The sequence below is a fragment of the Microtus ochrogaster genome (genome assembly GCF_000317375.1).
Source record: "Microtus ochrogaster isolate Prairie Vole_2 chromosome 6 unlocalized genomic scaffold, MicOch1.0 chr6_random_2, whole genome shotgun sequence".
Lineage (NCBI taxonomy): Eukaryota > Metazoa > Chordata > Mammalia > Rodentia > Cricetidae > Microtus > Microtus ochrogaster.
This window is the reverse complement of record NW_004949095.1, coordinates 8,333,207-8,355,029: the sequence shown is the minus strand read 5'-3', so window position 1 is coordinate 8,355,029 and position 21,823 is coordinate 8,333,207. Positions and strand designations below refer to the sequence as shown.

The 21,823-nt window shown below is 34.2% G+C and overlaps 1 protein-coding gene across 4 annotated transcripts in view; it reads right to left on the bottom strand.

The window, feature by feature from the left end:
- Positions 1 to 21,823, bottom strand: part of Cop1 (COP1, E3 ubiquitin ligase) — a 139,842-nt gene that overhangs the window by 95,233 nt on the left and 22,786 nt on the right. For all 4 annotated transcript variants that reach the window (XM_026787619.1, XM_026787620.1, XM_026787621.1 and 1 more), the window contains 3 exons: positions 7,818 to 7,877; positions 6,496 to 6,572; positions 1,822 to 1,879 (listed from right to left, as the gene is read on the bottom strand). In XM_026787619.1, coding sequence (XP_026643420.1) covers positions 1,822 to 1,879; positions 6,496 to 6,572; positions 7,818 to 7,877 — 195 coding nt within the window. The remainder of the gene's footprint in view (positions 1 to 1,821; positions 1,880 to 6,495; positions 6,573 to 7,817; positions 7,878 to 21,823) is intronic.

Sequence of the window (21,823 nt, the reverse complement as noted above, 5' to 3'; positions counted from 1 at the left end):
ACGTACTGGCTTTTGGGGAGCCTTGGCAGTTTGGATGCTCACCTTACTAGACCTGGATGGAGGTGGGTGGTCCTTGGACTTCCCACAGGGCAAGGAACCCTGATAGCTCTTTGGGCTGACCAGAGAGGGGGACTTGATTGGGGGAGGGGGAAGGAAATGGGAGGCGGCGTCGGGGAAGAGACAGAAATCTTTAACAAACAAACAAACAAACAAATAAATAAAAAGTTAAGGTGCTACAAGAGTTTAGCAGTAGCACGCTTGCCTAACAGGCACACAGTACTGGATGCAATTTCATTAGTGTCAAAACAGAACAAAAAGGGTTTAACAAAACAGGTCAATGCAAGATTGCAAAGGAAGATGATAACAGATGTACCAAGTAGTTTCAAAATTATGAAACAGGTAATTATCCAAGTACTTGGGAAGAGAATGAACCCCGAAAGCTCCATATTCCAAATTTTCATTTACGAAAGATAACTTTCCTACATAAATATATATATAAATAAGTCAGCATTAAAAACATTTTATTTATGTTTTAAAAAACACTTTCTCTACAAATACTAGATCAAAATAGCATACTATTAATGCTCACTTCCTGAATTTTACAATTATATTATGATTACAACAGACAGCATCTTTGTTTTCAAAGAAACATACACAGAATAATCATAGGTAATATGTGTCTATACCTTAACCCAGGAAGGAAAAACTACAAAATATATCTGAAACAAAATTAAATACTTTAGAAAGGAAGAACAGCATATATAGGTAAAAAGAAAATACCTGAGAATGTGAAGATTTTTAAAAAGAAAATTTTCAAAAAGGAAAAATTTTAAAAAGAAAGATTTTTAAAAAGAAAATACCTGAGAATGAGAAGATTTTTAGTGTTTGGAAAACTATTTGAATTACATAAAGGAGTTCTTTTTAGTAGTCTTTCTACTTTTCCCTGAATCTGAAATTATTTGAATATATAGGGTTTTTGGAAAAAAAATACTCAGAACTTAAAAACTAAGGAGAGCAAATATCAACCCCGCCAGTCAAATATGGAAAGAATAAAAGTTAAAAGAATCATAAAATTAACTGGTAAAGATGGAGCTACTGTAATTTTATTCAAACCTCTAATTTATATAAGAAATGCTTAATGTTTTTAATATAATGCTATACAATGAATCAATAATTCTGCCTTTCCTATCCCTGAGACAAACAATGCCTGACAATATTTTCTTCTTCTTAAGGTCTGACATTAACTCCACAATATTAAAACACCTCTTAAAAATTCCTACCACTGACAAGCAAATAAGGAAGCGATTCTTGTTTTGTTTTTTTTTTTTCCCAAGACAGGGCTTCTCTGTGGCTTTGGATCCTGACCTGGAACTAGCTCTTGTAGACCAGGCTCGCCCAGAACTCACAGAAAGCCGCCTGCCTATGCCTCCCAAGTGCTGGGATTAAAGGCGTGCGCCACCACCGCCCGGCAGTGATTCTCTTATATATCAAAAAAGAAAAGAAAAAGAAAATCCTAGCGTGGCGGTGGTGCTGCATGCCTTTAATCCTAGCACTCGGGAGGCACAAGCAGGCTGATCTGTGTAAGATAGAGGCCAACCTGTTCAACAAGAGCTAGTTTCCAGGACAGGCTCCAAAGCTACAGAGAAACCCTGTCTCAAAAACAGAAAAAAAAAAAAAATAAGTCTTACTAAAAGGGGTATGTCATTATCCAAGAATATTTTAGTAAACTAACCTATTATTTTACAAAATAATACAATGTATTACTTTACAATTTTACCATTCATAGTACGACCAAAACATACTGTCAAATGTATAACTTACCTGAGAAGTCCCACTGAAACCTGAAGGTTGGCTGTATTCTGTAGAATCAATAATACTACTGCAAAAGGAAGAAAGAACAATATAACTTCAGTATTTACATTATTTTAGTAACAGAAAAAGTTGATCTAAAATGTATCGTTTATAAACCCATTTATTTATAATTTTAAATAAACATCTATTACCAATCATTTAATTAGACATCAAATGGCCCATGAACATTTACTCCTCTCAGTTCTTCAAACATACATATCAAGAAAGGTTATGAAATGGGAAAAAAAAATATGGCCACTGTACACATACTATTTACTTCCATTTCCAAATAGGTTAGTAAGGTTTGTAACTTTAAGGAAAAGAGGATTTAAAACACTGGAAAAACATTAGCATGCACTTGATGGCAACAGTTAACAAGCCCTGTCATGGCACTAGTGGCCATGTGCTCTTGAGCCATTGCAATCACTCAGTTTCCTCATTGCCAAATGAGGCGAATAAGGACTATCTATCTCTACATAATTTCCAGCCCCCAAATGGCATGACAAAACCTGGTAAAAGAAAACTATCAAAGGCATAAAATAAATGTAAAGTGACAGAAGTCTTTCTCAAAATCCCAAACCCATATGATACTAGTTTCCTCTGTCCCAGATACAGTCTGGTTTCTATGTTGTTTTTCATGTGGTTACACCTTCTCCTATTTAACTCTAAGACAACCTTTAGAAACTCAGGCTAGTTTCTTATTTTCTTTATCTATTTCATTGCTATCGTTTCTCTGCCATCTTAAAAAAAAAAAAAAAAGTAGGCTTATAAAAACTCCCAACAATTGAAAGGTACTCAAGCACTACAGCTCATAAATGCCTTGAGTCCCAGAACAGGGAAAGTTGAAGTTGAGGCACGAGTATTGGCTTACACAAAAATCATAAATTACTTTATCACTGAAATAACCTAAAGGTTCTGAGAGGTACTTTTGGAGTTTGGATTTTTAATTAAACAGCAAATAACTTGACTCTGGGAAGGCAATTCTTATCTGATTAGCAGTTTCTACATCTATTAAAGATGACAACATGAGACACAAGTATGAAACTGAAATGCAGCATTATATACAACATTAAAACACAGCAAACAGTTGCTGAAATGAAATATAAAAATTAGCATAAACCCTCACATTTTTAGAAATATGATAAATCATATAGAATATCCATACGATTTTTAAAAACTATACACTCCTACTGTCTACACAGGTCTCAGTTCATTATATTCCAGGCTATTTCTTTAGTAAAGTTCAGTCACAAAGCCAAGAATCTTTATTGACAATATCAAGAATATATGGACTCTTGGTATCAGATAAGCAATTAGGGACTTCACTGAACACCAGATAAACTCAGCAGATTTTAGTTACAGACACACACCCGCACATGTATAACTATAACAATTTTTTTAAAGGCCATGAATTTGAGAGAGAGTGAGAGATATTGGGAAAGGCTGGAGGAGGAGTCCATGATGGGAGCTGGAGGTAGGAAAGTTAAGAAGGGAATTACAGAATTATATTTTAGCTAAATTATGAACTTGTCAAATCGCTTTATTCTAATGGAATATAATTAATGTGTGCATTCCCTGTAGCCATGGGTGTGTGTATGTGTGTATAGGAGGTATCACATGCTATTTTTGGTTTCTTCATACAGGTACTAACAGCTGAGAAATACATACAGGTACTAACAGATGGAAGCCTGTATTAAACATGTTTTCTTTATTAATGAAGCAATTCCTAGCATTTCTATATCACTAATAAAATACAAGGCTGTGGTGCTGAGGAGATAAGTCAGTGGGTAGAGTACCTGCTGCTGTGCACACACCACAAGCTACAATCCCACACCCTTCCACACACAAGAAGTACTGACCTCTGGACATTACCATTTATAAAAAGGTTGGACAATGTGCCATATCCTCCCATGGCTTCCATAAAGGCACTTGTATCCATGCGCATATGTGTGTAACATACACACAAATTTATAAAAATTCTGAAATGACTATACCAAAAAATATTCATTAAAATTTCAGAGGTAAATGAATCCTGACGGATTTAAATTCTTGGAGTCCAAAATTCTACTCTTTCTGTACTTTAAACAGAATGATTAATTTACTGACGCAATTATTTTCCATCCCAAGTCAGCATAATCAAGGGAGTAAGTCTTGAGGAGCTGTCATTTTTACAATTTTATCATAGTGTATTCACACAGTGTTTTATGTCTGCTTGATACAATCCAAATTTGGGATAATTGACCTAAACTCTTCAAGTATTTTAAATAAAGAAAATTAAAGTTTTAAAACAACTTTAATCAATGCTATTATTAAGTTATGAACAAGTAATTAAAAAGCATTTTCTATACTCATTTAAAATTTTATGCCTTCTCATGCTTATGTCATCAAACTAGAGGCAAGGCATAAGGTAACGAAAGTCACCTCTAGTCCTCCTTGTAATATCCCCAGGCTCAGTATTCCTGAGTTTTGTTCAAGATCTGCTACCTCACACTTCACTTGGTTGTTTACTTATTTATTTTGTTGCTGTTGCTTGGGCAGTTTTGTTAGTTTTTGAGAGAGGGTCTCACTATATTGTCCTGGATGGCACTGTGCTCATAGAGATCCACCTGACTCTGCCTTCTCAGTACCAGGTGTAAAGTTGTCTGTCACCATGCCAAGCTCATGCAACTTCCTTTTCCATCATCATCAATCATAGCCCAAGCTCTCACTCATCTTTCTTAAGTTTTCTTGCTTTTCTCCAGGCTTCCAATGGTATGAAATCAGGAATGACATAAAGTGTCTCCTCTCCTTCCACATGGACATTGAAACATGTTCAAACATGGTTAGGCTTCACCCCATCAGTTGTTATCTCTTTGGAAAGCCCAACAACCTAGAAACGGAGTATTCGTGCAAACATCTAGTCTGCTAAACTGCTCTTCTGAAAGCATCATATTTATGTCATGGACTCCTAAGATTATTATACATTTGCCTGTTTAGCATCTCTGCTAACCTTAATATACATACCCAAAAGCCATAAAGGCATGAGCTTTGTCAGAAAAAAACTCAGCATACAAAAAAACTGCCTAACCTATCAGGGGCATTCAACAAATTAATTTTCAAGACTCATAAAATCTAATAGACTGAGTATTATAGTAGTTAAGAGATGCTTTCTGTTAAACTGAGTGACATGACAATGGGAATGAACTGCCAGTTTGTTACTGAAATGTCTGTGGTAGTTATCATGTCCCTATAGTCACATGCACGCATGCGCGCGCGCGCGCGCGCACACACACACACACACACACACACAGCCTGTTATCCAAGACATCATATATCAGAAAGTAAATGATAGGTTAATGATAACAATATCCCACATTAGGATTGTTGTAAAGAAATTTAAAAACTGGTAGGAAAAAGGTGAATTACAAGGTGGCTATTGCTCTTATTCGACTATTTTAAACATAAAACCCTGAAGTCCAAAATTTAGATACCACATATTTCATGGAATAAATTTACAGCATAATGTATCATATACATTTACTTTATTATATAAAGAATCAAATAAAACTAAGCGTTATTCTAAATTCTAGGGAGATGGAGCAAGAGCTATATAATTATATATAATTCCTTCTGTAATAAGCATATAGATGGTAAGATTTTAATAATTTGTAAAATGGAGTTTGTTTTAACTATTTTTATTTTGTGAAACATTTTGGTTTTTGTAACTTAGGTTGGACTTGAACTAGCTATGAAATCAAGGGTGACTTTGAACTAATCCTCAAGCTTCCATCCCCCAAGATAACAATAAGAATACAAGGACAGGCATGGTAATATGTGTCCAAATCCCAGCTCTTTGAATGCTGAGATGAAAGGACTGTGAGTCTGAAACTAGTCCAGGGAACCTAACAAGACTCAGCCTCTACTATCCACCAATACACCCACACCACAAAAAAAAAAAAAAAAAAAAAAAAAAAAAAAAAAAAAAAAAAAAAAAAAAAAAAGGCAAAGTGAGGAGGTCCACACTTTGTAATCCTAACACTATGGCACTTGGGAAGCAAGTTCAGTTGTAGTGGGAAGATTCTGAGTTTGAAGTCAACCCAGGATAAATAATGAGAATCATAATAAAAGACTCAGGAAGACTTAAACTAACACATCTTTCTAATGCCCTCATTTAAAAATTGGGCAAAGTAACCAATGCCCCAAAATACAGTGAGTTGGAAAAAAAGATTTAAAATTTTACTTCATCATTATCATTTTAATACAGATCTTACTTTGTATCCCTAGCTAGTCTGAAACTTGCTATGTAGATCAGTCTGGCTTCAAACTCAGAAATCTTCCTGCCTTTGCCTCCTGGGTATTGGGATTTAAAGACATGTGCCAGTACCAAGGCTTTTTATTCTTTTCCACTAATATTACCAATTTATGTTTCTAAATTTTGACATAAGATATAATATCAATTTACAAGACATTAAAAAATTCACCAAACTTTTTATCCATCTCAAAATTTAAAATAGTGTAACATCTACCCACTAACTTAATCCAAAGGATCATTGGCTATCTGTGTTTCATTTCTCAATGATCTCATCATCTGCATTAAAAAGGCTCCTGAGAACTAGAGTACCATGAACACATAATACAAAATCCTACAAATGTGAAGCTTTGTACCTGTGTGATGGAGAAGGAGCTTCAAATTGAGGCACTGTGCTATCTTCACTGACAGGAGAGTACAAGCCACTCATTTCCTGAAATTGTAATTATTTGAGTTATCATATACACTCCAAACAGAAAATGTATATTTCAAAAAAGCATATGGCATTATATTCTGTTCTAGCCCCAGGTTCCCATCAGTCCCTTTCTGTCTTCAAAACCAAACTTGTCAAAGATTCCTTTCCATAAAGTACAAAAGCAAAGTTAATCTGAAATTAAGAAGGAAGCTATTACTAGTGTTAAAGGACTATAAATCCCATTAAATAATCTTCTAACTAATGAAAGCACTGAATGCAGAAAAACTCAAAAGGAAGTATACCAGAGAGGACATACAGCACATTCTGTACACAGTGAACTGACTACTCATGCAGGTGATGATCTATTAGTGTATATTAGCATAAATATGTAGGGACAGTGACTAGATTACAACATTCAATCTTCAAAGTAAATGACAAAAACTCTCTAAAATTAATCTACAAATAATAAGAGTAATACTTCTTGAATTAATTATTGACTTTTAATAAGAACATAAATTATAATTTTTGCTCATTAACCCAAAGGAAAGGGGCTGATCAGAGATGATGACATAAATTACATCGCTGAATATTATTGATTAGCTTCTCTTTTTACTTATGTAAAAATTTTGTTTCGTGGAAAAACAGCAAACTTGAAAATAAAAACTATAGGCACATAAAAAGGTAAAATTATTTTTGGCTTGGCTCAAAAATAATCAAACAGGTAATATAAACATAAGGGATACTGAGTTCCCATTGAATACTATTAAATACTCATTATCCTTTGACATGTTTTATAAGTAAGCAAAAGGAAGCCATGTGTGTAAATAAGTAAAGTGCACACTAATTTAAATGTAGCCAAATGTAGACCTCAACTCACAATAGTCTATGAATAGCCCAACAAATTTCTAGAAGTAATCTGTGTTTTATTATAAACTCCTTAACAATGTATTTAAATCACTAAATTATCATTAGTAGCCAATAAAAAATAACTAGTAAAAATGTAATATTTTTAAAATTAATAAAAGAATGAAACCATAGGTCATTTTTAGAAAATAATGAAGGATTAGTAGAAAATTATTTAGATTGAACAAATTTTGTTCCATTTAATCAAGAATCATAGCAATAAATGTCAATATAAACTTAAGATTACAATTTATCTTCAAAAAAAAGTATTCAGACTTTGTCCCCCTGCACCACCAGCTGAACTGTCAACTAAGATGAAGGTAAAACTATGAAAAATGTGAGAATTTCTTGATTTCTTACTTCCACTCTTTTAATATCCTCTTCCAAAACACTTAGTTCCTTCTGGATCTGTTCCAATTGCTGTAGATTAAAGAAATGGAGAAAAAAATTCTAATCTAAACCACAATTTCAGCATCATGAGAAAAAAAATTAGATTTGGATAAAAGAAAAAAGGATACTAAACTGGTAACTAAGAGCAAAAATCAGGGACTGAAAGAAAAGAAAAGCAGAAGTAAATTTGAATGTTACCATTCAAATAAAGATACTTGTCTATATGGAAACACAATATTATATTTATTTACAATAACAATGACTGATTTTTACAATAAAAATATAAAAATGAATAACAATAAAATTACTTAAAAATAGAAGATATCCAAAATCTTTCACATTTCCTCATTTAGTTGACTGCTTTTTTAAGGCACATTTTGTAACCCACTTTATTAGTATGATAGTGGTTCAGCCAACCTCAAAGCAACTATAAACTAAGCATTTAAATAAAAACTTTTAAATATTTGGCTTTTTATATTGTTCCCATTAGATCATAATCATTTGCATGTATATTGAAAGATTTCTTTAATACAGAAATTTAGGATGTTTGCAACTATCATAAATCTAGAACATACAAGTATCTCAAATATTATCACTTTTATCATATTAAAAGTTTATTTTAGATTTTATTGAGAGATGATTAATCAACAGAAATAGCTAAAAATCTTCATTATACACTAAGCTTGTAGCACAGGTAATAAAAACCTAAGATCAGAAAAGCACACAGCCAACCACTAGAAAGACCTTTTACCTCTACCAAATCTTTAGACAGAAAAGGCAAAATTCTGTCTCCATGAATCCCCACACTGCACTCAGTTCCTGTCTCCTGTCTCCACCTCCCCACAGTTAAGATTAAAGGTATGTGATCCCAAGTGCTGGGCTCACCTTTGTGTGAGCTCTGTTTCTCTTTTAGACAGATTCGATCTTGTATAGCCCATGGTGGCCTTGAACTAACAGAGACCCTCCTGCACCATGCCATGCCCCAGTCCTGGAATTAAAGGCTTGTGCCACCACTCCCTGGCCTGTACGGCTGACTAGTATGGCTGCTTTGCTCTCTGATCTTCAGACAAGCTCTATTTAGTAAAACACAAATTATAAACCACCATATAAGCTGCTTTCCAGAAATTCTAAATACCCCAAGTAAGCATAACTAGGTGTTTTACTTTAACACAAATATATTGAACCATTTAAAACTATGAAAACTGTAACAGATAATTGCGTAATGCTAGATTTGAAGCAGGTACTACATATATTAGGAAAATGAGGCATAGAAAGGGTAGGTGATTTGTTGAAGAGCATTCAGTTGTGAGCAAAGAACTGAAATTAGAATCAAAGCAGCCTTTTTATTGTAGTAAGCAAGCTGTCAATCATAGCAACACTGTCTCAAGACAACAGCACCTTATAGTTTACGCCTTAATGCCAATACAAGAACATTTTTAAAGGTCTCAGTATGAGTAGTGTCTACTGCAGCAAAATAAGCACAGTGAGTACTGTTTAACTGGTGAATTTATTGATATAAATGTTTGTCACAGCATTCTGCTCAGCATGGAAAACAGTACAATGGAAGTAATGTTCAAAACAGAATCTAAGTAAAATTAGATCTTAAATCAAAGATGGAGCCCTAAAAGACTTACAGAATTTTACAAGAGGTAAAGTCAAAATAAAAAGAGTAAATAATAAGAAATGCTAAGGCTATGAAGAAAGGAAATAATAAAAAGAGCCCATAGCAATGAATATATTTGCCTACCATCAATCTAATCAAAAAAGATGAATCAAATACTAGACAGTAGAGAAAGCTAACATTAAAGAAGCAGGCAATGTAATATACACATTAAGTGGAAAGAGAAGAAAGCCAAATTTAGCCACCAACTCAAGGGAGAAGATATATTCATCAGAGAAATCAATGGTTACAAAACAGTGATTAGTATTATCAAATGTTTTCAATTAAACATTGCATCTACTTTAAGAAAACTTTGCTCATTCATAAAAAGCATAACACAAGCATTTCTACCTTAACTAAAACAACTTGGTAGTCCTTCAAATAAAGACTGGTCAAGTAGTCAGTTTTCAATGCCTCAAATTCACAGCGTACATGCAAACCCACAACTTCCTCTACATTCGTTCCACTGCTATTTCCAACAATGTGTGCTCCATTCTGATATAAAAAGTCCTCTAGCAAAGCTCACATGAAAGCCATGCAGTTAAATGGCTCTCAACCTATTTTACATTCTAGAAACAACCCAGTTATTCCTCACCAACTGCTGAAGTCTTTTGTTTCACAGATACTTAAAATTCCAATGGCTTTTGCCAACATAGTACTCTTAGGGTCACCTCTTAAATATTTTAATTCAGTTATTTTAAAAGGTAGCGCTCCTAAATATCTTTATGAAAAAAGTATTTTATTCTGAGGGTTATTAAAAAGAATGCTAGAAACAGTTGATATAAAAAAAACCTATATCAACATAGATAATCCAGATCACATTTGATCATTAATATAGCCAGAAAAAAATTAGTAATTTTTCTAATATATGAAAACTTGAAATATGAGAGAAAATTCTGATGTCACCTGAAATGACACAACAGTCAATTCTTATTTCTGTCTCATCTTTCTAGAGTACTGACATACCTATTTTAATACATAGGAGCTGCTGTATTTTTAAGATGAATAATTTAAAAAATGGCTAATATCAAATAATCTATACTTTTAAAACCAAGATTTCAGGGCTAGAGATAGTTCAGCAGCTAAAGTACTTGCAGTTCTTCAGAGTACCTGTGTTTGATTGCTAGCACCTACATAGCTCAGAACCATGTGTTAGCTTCAGTTCCAGCGATCCCCTGCCCTCTTCTGGCTTCCAGTGGCACCAGCACATGTGTTATATACAAACATACAAGCAGTCAAAACATCTATGCACATAAAATGAAATAAAATTATTTTAAAATAAATCACTGTGCATGGTGGCACATGCCTTTAATCCCAGCAGTTGGAGGCAGCCACAGGGAGATCTCTGTGAGTTCAAGACCAACCTGGTCTACATAGGGAGCTCCAGGACAGCCAGGGCTGTTACACAGAGAAATGCTGTGTCACCTTGTCCAAAAACAAAAAACAAACAAACAAAAAGCAAGACTTTCATATGGATCTTAAATGAAACAAATAACCAAGGTAAAAGTGTTATCCTAATAAATATATAAAAATGGTGTTAAAAGTTATTTTGGATGTCAGGCAAGAAATTAAAATGGAAAATTAAAAGAAGTCTGAAGAAAAGAAACTGGTTAGAAATTACATATTAGATTCAAGGTATCGATATCTCAAGATATCGATACAGGATATTTTAGTACTAATACACGGAAGACAAAGAATAAACATCTGAGAGAACAGTGCTAAATTTAACCTCTAGGCATCAGAAACCCAAATGCAGACTGCCAGAATAAGACAGACAGAGGTCCAAGTTTGTTTTTGGAAATAAGTAGTCCATGAAGGTGACTGCTATCATATAAATGAAATTCTGTCACAACTTGAGAGTGATAAATTCAATCAAATTTGACTTAATAAAAATGCAGAATTTAGAGCTACTAAAATAAATACAGTAAATGACAGTGCTGATTCAGAACATGTTCCTAAGACATCAGTAGCAAGCACTTTCTAAATAGTGTTTAAAAAAAAAAAACCAAAGAAGAAATACTTAAACATTTAAAAAGAAAAGTGTCTCAGAAGTGCTCTAAAAGCAGAGTTTGAAATTGAGGACTACTCTATTACTGACAATGGTTTTAGAACAGGTAGTAATCTTTTGTACTCACTTCTTTGAGCTTTAACTAATTGTTTGATAAAGTGGATATATGTGAATATTGAGCTCACTTGTGAATTCAATTGTGTAACAATATTACTTAGAATAAATTATACATACACAATCTAAAGTAAAGGAATGTGCTATTAGAGAAAAGGCTGGTAATCAAAAGAAAATAACAAAGCTCAGTGTATACTAATTCTAAACAAGAAACTACTAAGAGCAAAGTATAAAGTCAAAACTCTTATTGTTCCATATAGTAATACAGATACATACTTAATTTACTATTTAATGGCAGGCTTAATATTAATACTTCATTTAGCTCTCCCGCAGCATTTTATTTTTAGCCATAGTTTAAAAAATGTAAATGGTGGGCTCACATGTCAACCCACACACTGGTTTGCACATGCATACTCAAAAAGACACAAATTATTATAAATTAGTGCAACAACTGGGGGGATCTACAAAACAGAGATGTACTAAAAATAAACAAGCAAGCAAACAAACACTCAAATGGCTGAATACATGCCTATAATCCCAGCACATGGAAGACAGAAACAGTATGTAGTTCAAGCTGGGCTATATACAGCTTAAAGTACACCCCGCTTCCAAAAAAAAGTACAGATAAATCAGAAGAGAAATTTTGAAAAACTACTCAAGAAATCAAAGGGAGAAAAATATTCTAACAGAGACGGGCGGTGGTGGCGCACGCCTTTAATCCCAGCACTCGGGAGGCAGAGGCAGGAGGATCTCTGTGAGTTCGAGACCAGCCTGGTCTACAAGAGCTAGTTCCAGGACAGGCTCCAAAATCACAGAGAAACCCTGTCTCGAAAAACCAAAAAAAAAAAAAAATATTCTAACAGAACAATGAGATAGTTCAGTGGGAAAAAACACTCGCCTGGGGAGCTGAGCCCAAAGTGGAAGGAGAGAACACACTCCTAGAAGTTGACCTCTGACCCTCATACCCATGAAAGTACTCATGTGATACCCTCGTACACACACAACTGTAATAGAAAGTAATGTTTTTTTAAGTATAATAAAAATTTTTAAAAAAGAATAAGCACAAAACAATAAAGCAACAAATCTAATTGGTGTTGTTTACAATAGATCTACACTAGGTCTAAACACAAAAAGAGAAACTGTAGATTAGCTGGCAAATGCATGCCTCTAAAACACAAGGACCTTTCTTTGTAATTTCTAGAATTTATGGCCCATGATTATAATCCCAGAACTGGGGAAGCTGAGGCAGCCTGGCCAGCCAGCTTAGTCTAGCTGGTGGGTCTAAGTCAGTGTGGTTGTCGTCTGGCTTCCAGACACATGAACAAATATGCACCTGCATGCACACAAAAGCATATTGCAATTATATACAGTCAGAGGTAAAAATCACCTCAAATATAAGTTCTAAAATGACCATGACAATATCACAAAGATTCAGGAAAGAAGCAAAACAATGTCAACACACATTTAACAAGTTTATACTGCACAACACTTGAGAAGTGCAGAACTTACTATCTACCAGATGGTAAATAGTATATGCAAAGAAAGCAAATCCTTTTCAAGGAATGTACCTAACAAAAGAAGTAAAAAACATCTATAAGAAAAGCTATGAAGCCGGGCGGTGGTGGCGCACGCCTTTAATCCCAGCACTCGGGAGGCAGAGGCAGGCGGATCTCTGTGAGTTCGAGGCCAGCCTGGTCTACAAGAGCTAGTTCCAGGACAGGCTCCAAAGCTACAGAGAAACCCTGTCTCGAAAAACCAAAAAAAAAAAAAAAAAGAAAAGCTATGAAACACTAAAGAAAAAAACTGAAGGAGACACTAGAAGGTAGAAGAATCTCTCACATTCAGGGATCAGCAAAATTAATATTGTAAACATGACAATAACACTGAACAAAATGTATAGATTCAATGTAATCTCCAACAAAATGTCAATGATATTTTTACAGGAATAGAAAAACAAAGATCTAAAATTCAGGGGAAAAAAACCCACAAAGACCCCAAATAGCTAATACAATCCTGACCTAAGAGAACAAACTAGAAATACCATTATATATAATTTCAAATTACACAGTAGTACAAAAATGAAGAAAATAAAATGGCTACCACACAAAAACAGGCAAGACTAAAATAGAGGATCCACAAATGACCCATGTAACTACATCTACAGAATTCTCAACAATGGGTTCAAAACAGATCTTGAGAAAAACAGTCTCTCTGGTAAATGGTGGCATGAAAACTGGATACCCACATGTAAAAGCATAAAAATAGATCCCCACCACTTACCCAGAATTTCAAAACACAAGAAATAAACAACAACCACATAAAGAAAACCATTAAAATACCTTACTATAAGACCTCAAATTGCCAGGCAGGAGTGGCATACACCTTTAATCTCAGCACTCAGAAGGCAGAAACACGTGGATCTCTGTGAATTCGAGACCAGATTGGTCTACAGAGTGAGTTCCAGGACAGGCTTCAAAGCTACAGAGAAACTCTGCCTTGAAAAACCAAAAGACCTGAAACTTTGAAAACACTGGGAGAAAACAAAAAGCACAAAGATTCAGGACAGACAAGGACTTTCAGAATAGTATTCCAATATCAAGAATCAACAAGTGGAACTGAACCAAATTTTAAAACTTCTGCATAAATTAAAGGTGTGCCTAAGACTACAGAGCGACTTCAAAGGCAACATGGTAGAATTAATGAAAACTTATTTCGAAGAAAAAGAAAAAAAAAAAAGAAAGAAAGAAAGAAAGAAAGAAAGAAAGAAAGAAAGAAAGAAAGAAAGAAAAGAATAAAGTAACAAAGGAAGCCTGGGGATTTAGCTTAGTGGTAGAGCTCCTTACTGCCTAACATGCATAAAACCTTGAGTTTAATCTTCAGTACCAAAAAGAATCCCTGGAGACTAATAAGAGAGCTTTCCCAAGCATAAGGGTAATGGAACACGAACAAATCAAAGAGTGCTAAATAGTATGGAGTACAAACCTGAGATCCCAGTATTCTAAAGGCTCAGGCAAAAAGACTGAGAATTCAAGGCCAACCTGAGCTACAAAACCCTCTCTCAGAAAAGAAAGAATTAAAATTGAAACAATAAAAGTCAGAGTGTTTCTGTTATGGTAAAATTAAATCAGCAAATGACAAAAAAAATCTTCATATTCAAGTAATGTTTATTTCTAAGTAATCCACTGTCAAAAACAGTACCCCACATAAAGTACGTCCAAAAACATTTGATGTAGCTAAAATGAAAAAGGAAAAGTACAACCACAGGCCCTTGTATAATAAAGCCCACATAACAAGCACAAACAGTAACACATGATAAACAAACAGGAAAGTAGCAAGGGAGTGATAGAAGCTAAAATATAACAGAACACAGGATAGTCAAAAATTAATTTTTAGAGTAAAATTGATATGTCCTTGGGAAGAACCAATCAATGATTGATAAAAGAACAATAATGCTATAAGCAATATCACAGAAGAGGTCATTAAGTTTTGAGAGAACAATAAAAAATTAAGAACAAACTTACATCAAAAGTTCATGGTAGAGAATGTCTCAGGAAAGTGTAACATATAAAAAGTAACCAACAAATATCTGGATCCACATATAACTATTTAACTGAATTAATAATCTGAAATCCAGTGAAAACAAATCAGATCTAGATGGCGTTTCTAGCTAGATTCTAAACACTAAAAAAACAGACATGCATCATCAACTGCATGAATTCTGCTCACCCCAAACGAAAGAACACCAGGAGAGTATATACCTCCCAAATCATCTGTTAAAGTTAACAATCTTTACAGCAAAACTGCACAAGATCTGCGTAACAAAAACACAACTTCACTATCTCACCCATGAACATCAACACACAAAAAAATTTGAAACAAAACACTAATGACCCAAATCACACAAAAGAATACACAAAAAGCACACAGTTTGCTTTACACAAAAAGGTGAATTCAAGTAATGGAATAAATTAACCTGATGGGCCTCCTAGAATACAAAACATTCTATATAAAAGACAACCCTGCAACAATCTTGGTGGCTGGTCACTACAGATACATAACTGACTGACTTTCTAATGTTAAACCTATTATTTATCCAGATTAAGAACATGAAAAAGAAAAATTCTATGATTATCTCAGATGTACAAAACTCCTGAAGTATATCAATCCCATTCATAATTGAAGAAAAAAATCCTCTTACTAAGGAGAATAGAAATGTATTTCCTTGAATGATTAAAAACAAAACAAAACCCTAAGGGGGATAAAAACCTACAGAAAACTCCATACCTAATGGTGACACGTCGAATGATTTCACTTTGAGAGCAGCATCAAGACTAGGATGCTCAGCTATCACCACTTCTATTCATCACTGTACCGGATGTCCTAGCCAGCAGAGTAAGACAAGAAAAATAAATAAAAGATATAAGGATCATAGAGAAAGACATTGAATTGTTATTGCAGATTATGGTGTGTACATAGAAAACATAAAGGAATCTACAAATAAGAATTAATGAAAGTCTAACAAGGCTGCTGGGGACTAAAGTTATGTACGTCAGTTGAGTTTCTATGTATCAGCAATATTAAGAAAATAAAATCAAAAACATATAAGCACTGAAATCATAAAATCTAAACAAGATATGAAAGACTGGTAGTCTTTGAAAAGTATCAAAAAATTTAAAGATGGTTTAAAATCTAAAGTATGTAGAAATATCAAGTTCAACAGCACAATGCTATGAAGATATATTCTTCTCAATTTTCTATAAAGTCAATGTAATCCCCATAAAAATCTCAGCAGGCTTAACATGGAAATGCATTAGCATATTCAATTATGTGTAAGAAAATGCAAAGAGCCATAAATACACAAGAGTTTCTTGAAGAAAATCAGTCACTTAAGGTTCTAGCACATAATATGGTACTTCCCAAAGGATAGACAAGTCAAGCATGGGGGCAGAAAGACAGTCCAGAGGCAAATATACATATACATAGACACATAAGAAATGAAAGGGAAAACTTAAGAATAATGGGAGAAAGAATGGACTTTTAATAAAGAATATCTGGGCAGCTGGGGAGCCGTGTGAAAAGATCTCTAAATACCACATAATACAACAAAACAAAACGAAAACAAAAACCTCCAAGTCAAAATTCAAAATGTGAAAGATAACAAAACAAAGTTTCAAATGAAAGACAGTACAGGAAAATATCTGCATAACCACAGGTAAAGATTCTTTACCTAGCACCAAAAAAACCCAAAACAAAACAAATAACAACAACAAAAAAAAACTAAGAAAGATAATTTTGGTACTATTAAAGTTAGAAACTTCTATCCATCAAATAGCCATCAAACAGCGCAACAGAAAAAAAAAAGTATCCCAATAGAAGAAAACTTGATCCTTGTGTTAGATCAATATAACAAGGAATTTATATCAAAACAAGTTACAAGCAGTAAGCCACAAAAAATTAAGTAAATGGAAAAGCTACAACTAAACTTGTATAAGTAGTCCTTCATTCAGATGCACATAAAAAATAATCCACAGAACCAGCAAACATAACACCATGTGCTCAACCTGTTAATCATCAAGAAAAAGGCAAATTCAAACTCCAAAGAGATAGCAAGGCATACCTGTAGGAAAAGTTTTTAGTTTATAAACTAGAAAAAGTCACTGATAACTTCTGGTAAGAATAAAACGCAATACAAAAACCCATACAGGTCTGTAGAAGGAATAAACAATCCAAGGAGTACTGTTTAGAGAACACTTTAGCATTCTCTCTTTAATGTAAGATATACATACCCTACGACTTACTGATTTACATGTATCTTATACTAGTAAATATTCTAATATACACATATGCACAATACCAGCATTGTTTATGAACAGTCCCAACTAAAATCAACCCAATGTCTACCAACAATTATTTTTATGAAAATAATATATACTTATTCAGTGAACACTATTGAAATACAATCAGAAAATATCATGTTAAGTTTTTTGTCAAGCAGACAAGCTAGGATCTTTTGGGAAGTGGGATTCTTAATTGTGAAAATTTCCCTACCAGATTAGCCTCTGAGGCATTTTCTTGATTAATGATTGGTATGGCAGGGTCCAGGTGACAGTGATTGGTGGTACCCCTGGGCAGGTGGTCCTGAATCCTATAAAACCAGCAGGCTGAGAAAACCATGGAGAACAAATCAGCAAGAACACTTCTCCATATCCTCTGCTTCTGTTCCTGCCATTGAGCTCCCACCCTGACTTCCCTCAGTAATGGAAGATGACTTGAAACTTGTTAGCTGAAATAAACCCTTTCCTACACTGGTTGCTTTTGATCACAGAGAGGTTTTTGTTTTTTATTTGTTTGTTTGTTTGTTTTCTACAGCAGTAGAAACAACTAATTCAGACATCCAACTAGCCATGTATATCCATATAGGTGAACCTTAACACTGAGGCACATAAGGGTGGGGCAGATTACATACTGCACAAATACATTTACATAAAGCTCAAACACACAGACCTATAAATTCTTAAGCAGCAAAACATTCAAGAAAGACAAGAGAAGTTACTACCATAAACATCAGGATGTTAGCAAACAGGAAAGAGAGAAAGGAATCTGAAAGGGTAGTCAGGAACCTTCTGGAATCCGAGCAATGCTTCAATGCTTTATTGTATAATCAAGAGAGTTGTGTGCATATTATTCTATTCTAAAGCATACACTCAATTGATACAGCTTTCCATGTTTCATTTCATATAAAATGGTAAAAATTCAATTCATTCCAACTGAAGTCAACTATTTAATAAAGAGGGTCCAAAAATTGCCAGAAAGTCTGTTTCAAAAATAAGTAAGTGAAAAATTAAACAATGATTCTAATACTGGTACAGATTTGAATGGATACAAGTACTTTTTACCTGGAATCCAAAATTCTTCTACCATTCTATGAAAAAAAGACATTCATCTAGATACAGTTATTAAATGCTATGCTAGGAAAGCTCTCATGTGACTGCTAAAGATCCTCTCCTCTTAATATTTATATCTATGTGGGGAACTCTCTCTTAAGTTTAGAGTAGAATATTATTTTTTATTTTAAACAAAGAAAAATTGGTGAAACTGTTAACGTAAAAATGAAGTGTCAGACCTGTGAGATGGCTTACGGGATAAAGGACAGACATCGAGTCAATGATCTCAGTAGGATCTCTGGGTCACACAGGGTAGCACAGAACATGTTCCCTCATGATGCCTTATATTCTGTGTATGCCATCCCTAACCCAACTGCACAAAGCAAATAAAATAGAGTAATTATTTAGACTTTAATAAATTAGCTCCTCAGTCACTTGTAATAATTAAAACTAAAATAACCAAAATTAAATCAATCATGGATACACTAAAAAAATTCAGTAGTGCCTGTATGTGTATGTATGCTTACTATAGGCTCCAATATCCAGAAGCACTTGGAATTAGTATTTTTTTTTACCTAAACTACCTATAAAATACAGTATAAGTGGAAATCAGTCTCAAGGATATTAGACTCAAGCTAAAGGACCCAGCACAATTTCCCAAGAAGTTTAATGACAAAAACAGAAAACCAGTAACAAAGCCATGAGATTCAATGCAGTAATAGAGATAATACTAGAAATTACCAGGTACCTGAGAAAAGACATATCAGACTTGTTAACAAAATTACTGCTGGCACACAATTATCCTTCCCACCCATCATTCCAATTTTTGCACTTTACGACAGGTTCTGTTCAAAAATTTTTGTAGGCAAATATTCATACAAGAATGACTAAACAGAACTGCTCCAGGAACAAGGACAGATACATTCTGTGACTAATATGATAAAAATAGTATCTCTACAGAACAAAGACTAGATAGACTCAGATTTCCTGAGCTTAGGATCCCTTAGCTATAAGACAAATCCATTAGCTGGACCAATCAGTCCAGATGGACCCACCTCCACACTGCTCTATGGGGTCTGAGAGTCAAAGCGAACTCATGCACAGATGAAACACCTCATGGGAAATGAAGTCTTTCATCTCAACCCACTAGGATCAGTTCTTCAGCCAGCACCTACTAAAACTGTGGTAGTGCTAACTTCTTAGTTTGCTAGTGAGAGTAAAAGACTGCCCTTTTGAGGTTTTATGGATATAAAAAAATTAATTGTTAACACTTGAAACTATACAGAAAAAAGAAACTTATACAGAAAATTCTCAGACATTTCATTTAACTTCTTCTATCCTGATGGATGGATTATTTACTGTACTAACATGTTTAGTCATCAAGGCCTTTATAAGTATCAAGTACTTTACAACTAACCAAATATCATTTAAAAGGAAGTATAAGTCTAAGACAAAAAGAAATACGTAAAATGACTGTAACACTATTTCATGCATTCCGTTTAATAAGTAAAGTAGGTAAGAAATATGAAAGCTAATCAGTTTTATAGAGAATTTTTCACCACAGGAACAGGAGACAGGAGGGTTCACAACGTACACACTGCATTTAAAACATCCACGAATCATATGTTTTCAGTTTTGTTACTTATAGTGATCCAAGGATCAGGGCTTCAACAACATCTAGGACTTGCTAGAAATGCACAGTCAGGGTCCAAAGACTTCCTTTAATTTAATAAAAAAAGAGAGAGAGAGAGAGAGAGAGAGAGAGAGAGAGAGAGAGAGAGAGAGAGAGAGAGAGATTCTAGGGTGACTTGACTGAATGACCTCGTTAGCTTAGCTACTGTATGTAGTGCTAGAGAGATGGCAATTAAGAGTATTTGCTCCTCTTGCAGAGGACCTAGATTCAGTTTCTAGCACCTAAGTGGCTCACAAGCATCTGTGAATTCAGTTCCAATGAAGCCCATCCTCCTCCTCTACCCTCCAAAAGCACCAAGCACACGTGAGGTACAATCACATACATGCAGGCAAACACTCACACAAATAAAATAAAAACTTTTTTAACTTTAAAGAAGCACTGTGCTCCACCACATCCCAGCACATGGGAGGCAGAGGCAGGCGGATCTCTATGAGTTCAAGGCCAGCATGGTCTACAAGAGCTACTTCCAGGACAGGAACCAAAAACCTATGGAGAAACCCTGTCTCAAAAAATCAAAAAAAAAAAAAAAAAAAAAAAAAGAAGAAGCACTGTGCTATAAAATAATGTATATAAATGAATAACTGACCATTATCTGCTCTCTCACAAAAACCACCAAGAGACAAGTGACTGTTAAACATAATAAAGATACTGTTTCTGTTACCATACAAAATAAAATTCCACAGAAGTTGGGATTAAAAAAGTATAGTCACAAACTATGGAAAGAGTGTTTAGCTATTTACACCAGCATATTCCAAATCTTATCTTAACAAAGCCAGAAGTTAGTAACAAGATGAATAACCAAAAAGGAAACTACTAAGATGATATGAAGTTCTATATTACTAATAATTTTTTTATTTTTAAGTTAATGATCTAAAACATAGTATTAGGTAGATTACATATTATAATGAGATCTTAAAAATAAAAATGTTAGAATTAGGAAGAAAACATATTTCAGAGTTTTTTTTTATATGTGGTCAAGAGCACAGACTTGATCTTTACATATTATCTGTGTGTGTGTGTGTGTGTGTGTGTGTGTGTGTGTGTGTGTGTGAGAGAGAGAGAGAGAGAGAAAAATGACTGAGGAAATGTGTGTACTAAATTAGAACATTCTGGTTATAAATCAGTGAATACAAAATTGTTTTGAGTATCCTACATGACTTGAGACTTTGAAAATAGGTTTTAATTATTTTTTTCACGCGCATTTTTCCACATCAAAAACTGTAACTTTTCAAGTTTTATTTAAATCTTTCTGTTTTTGATGAAAATTCATGACAGCTCTATTTACTACTTTTTACAACTTTAAGATGAATCATTATAGTAAGTGCTATACACTGGAGTATTCACCAGGGTCTCATTATTGTATACAGTGGCAAATACTCTACCACTAAACTATATGCCTAGCCATTAAAGTAAGATCCACTGAAAACTTTGTGGCATATACTTCCAAAAAGGGATCTCGAAAATAGTGAATTGTGCTGGGCACGGTGGCATGCACTTTTAATTTCAGCACTTAGGATACTAAGGGAAGCAGATCACTACGGATCCAAGATCACCAAGATCAGCCTGGTTAAGAGTCCCAGATCTGCCAGGGCTTCATAATGAGACCTTGCCAAAAAA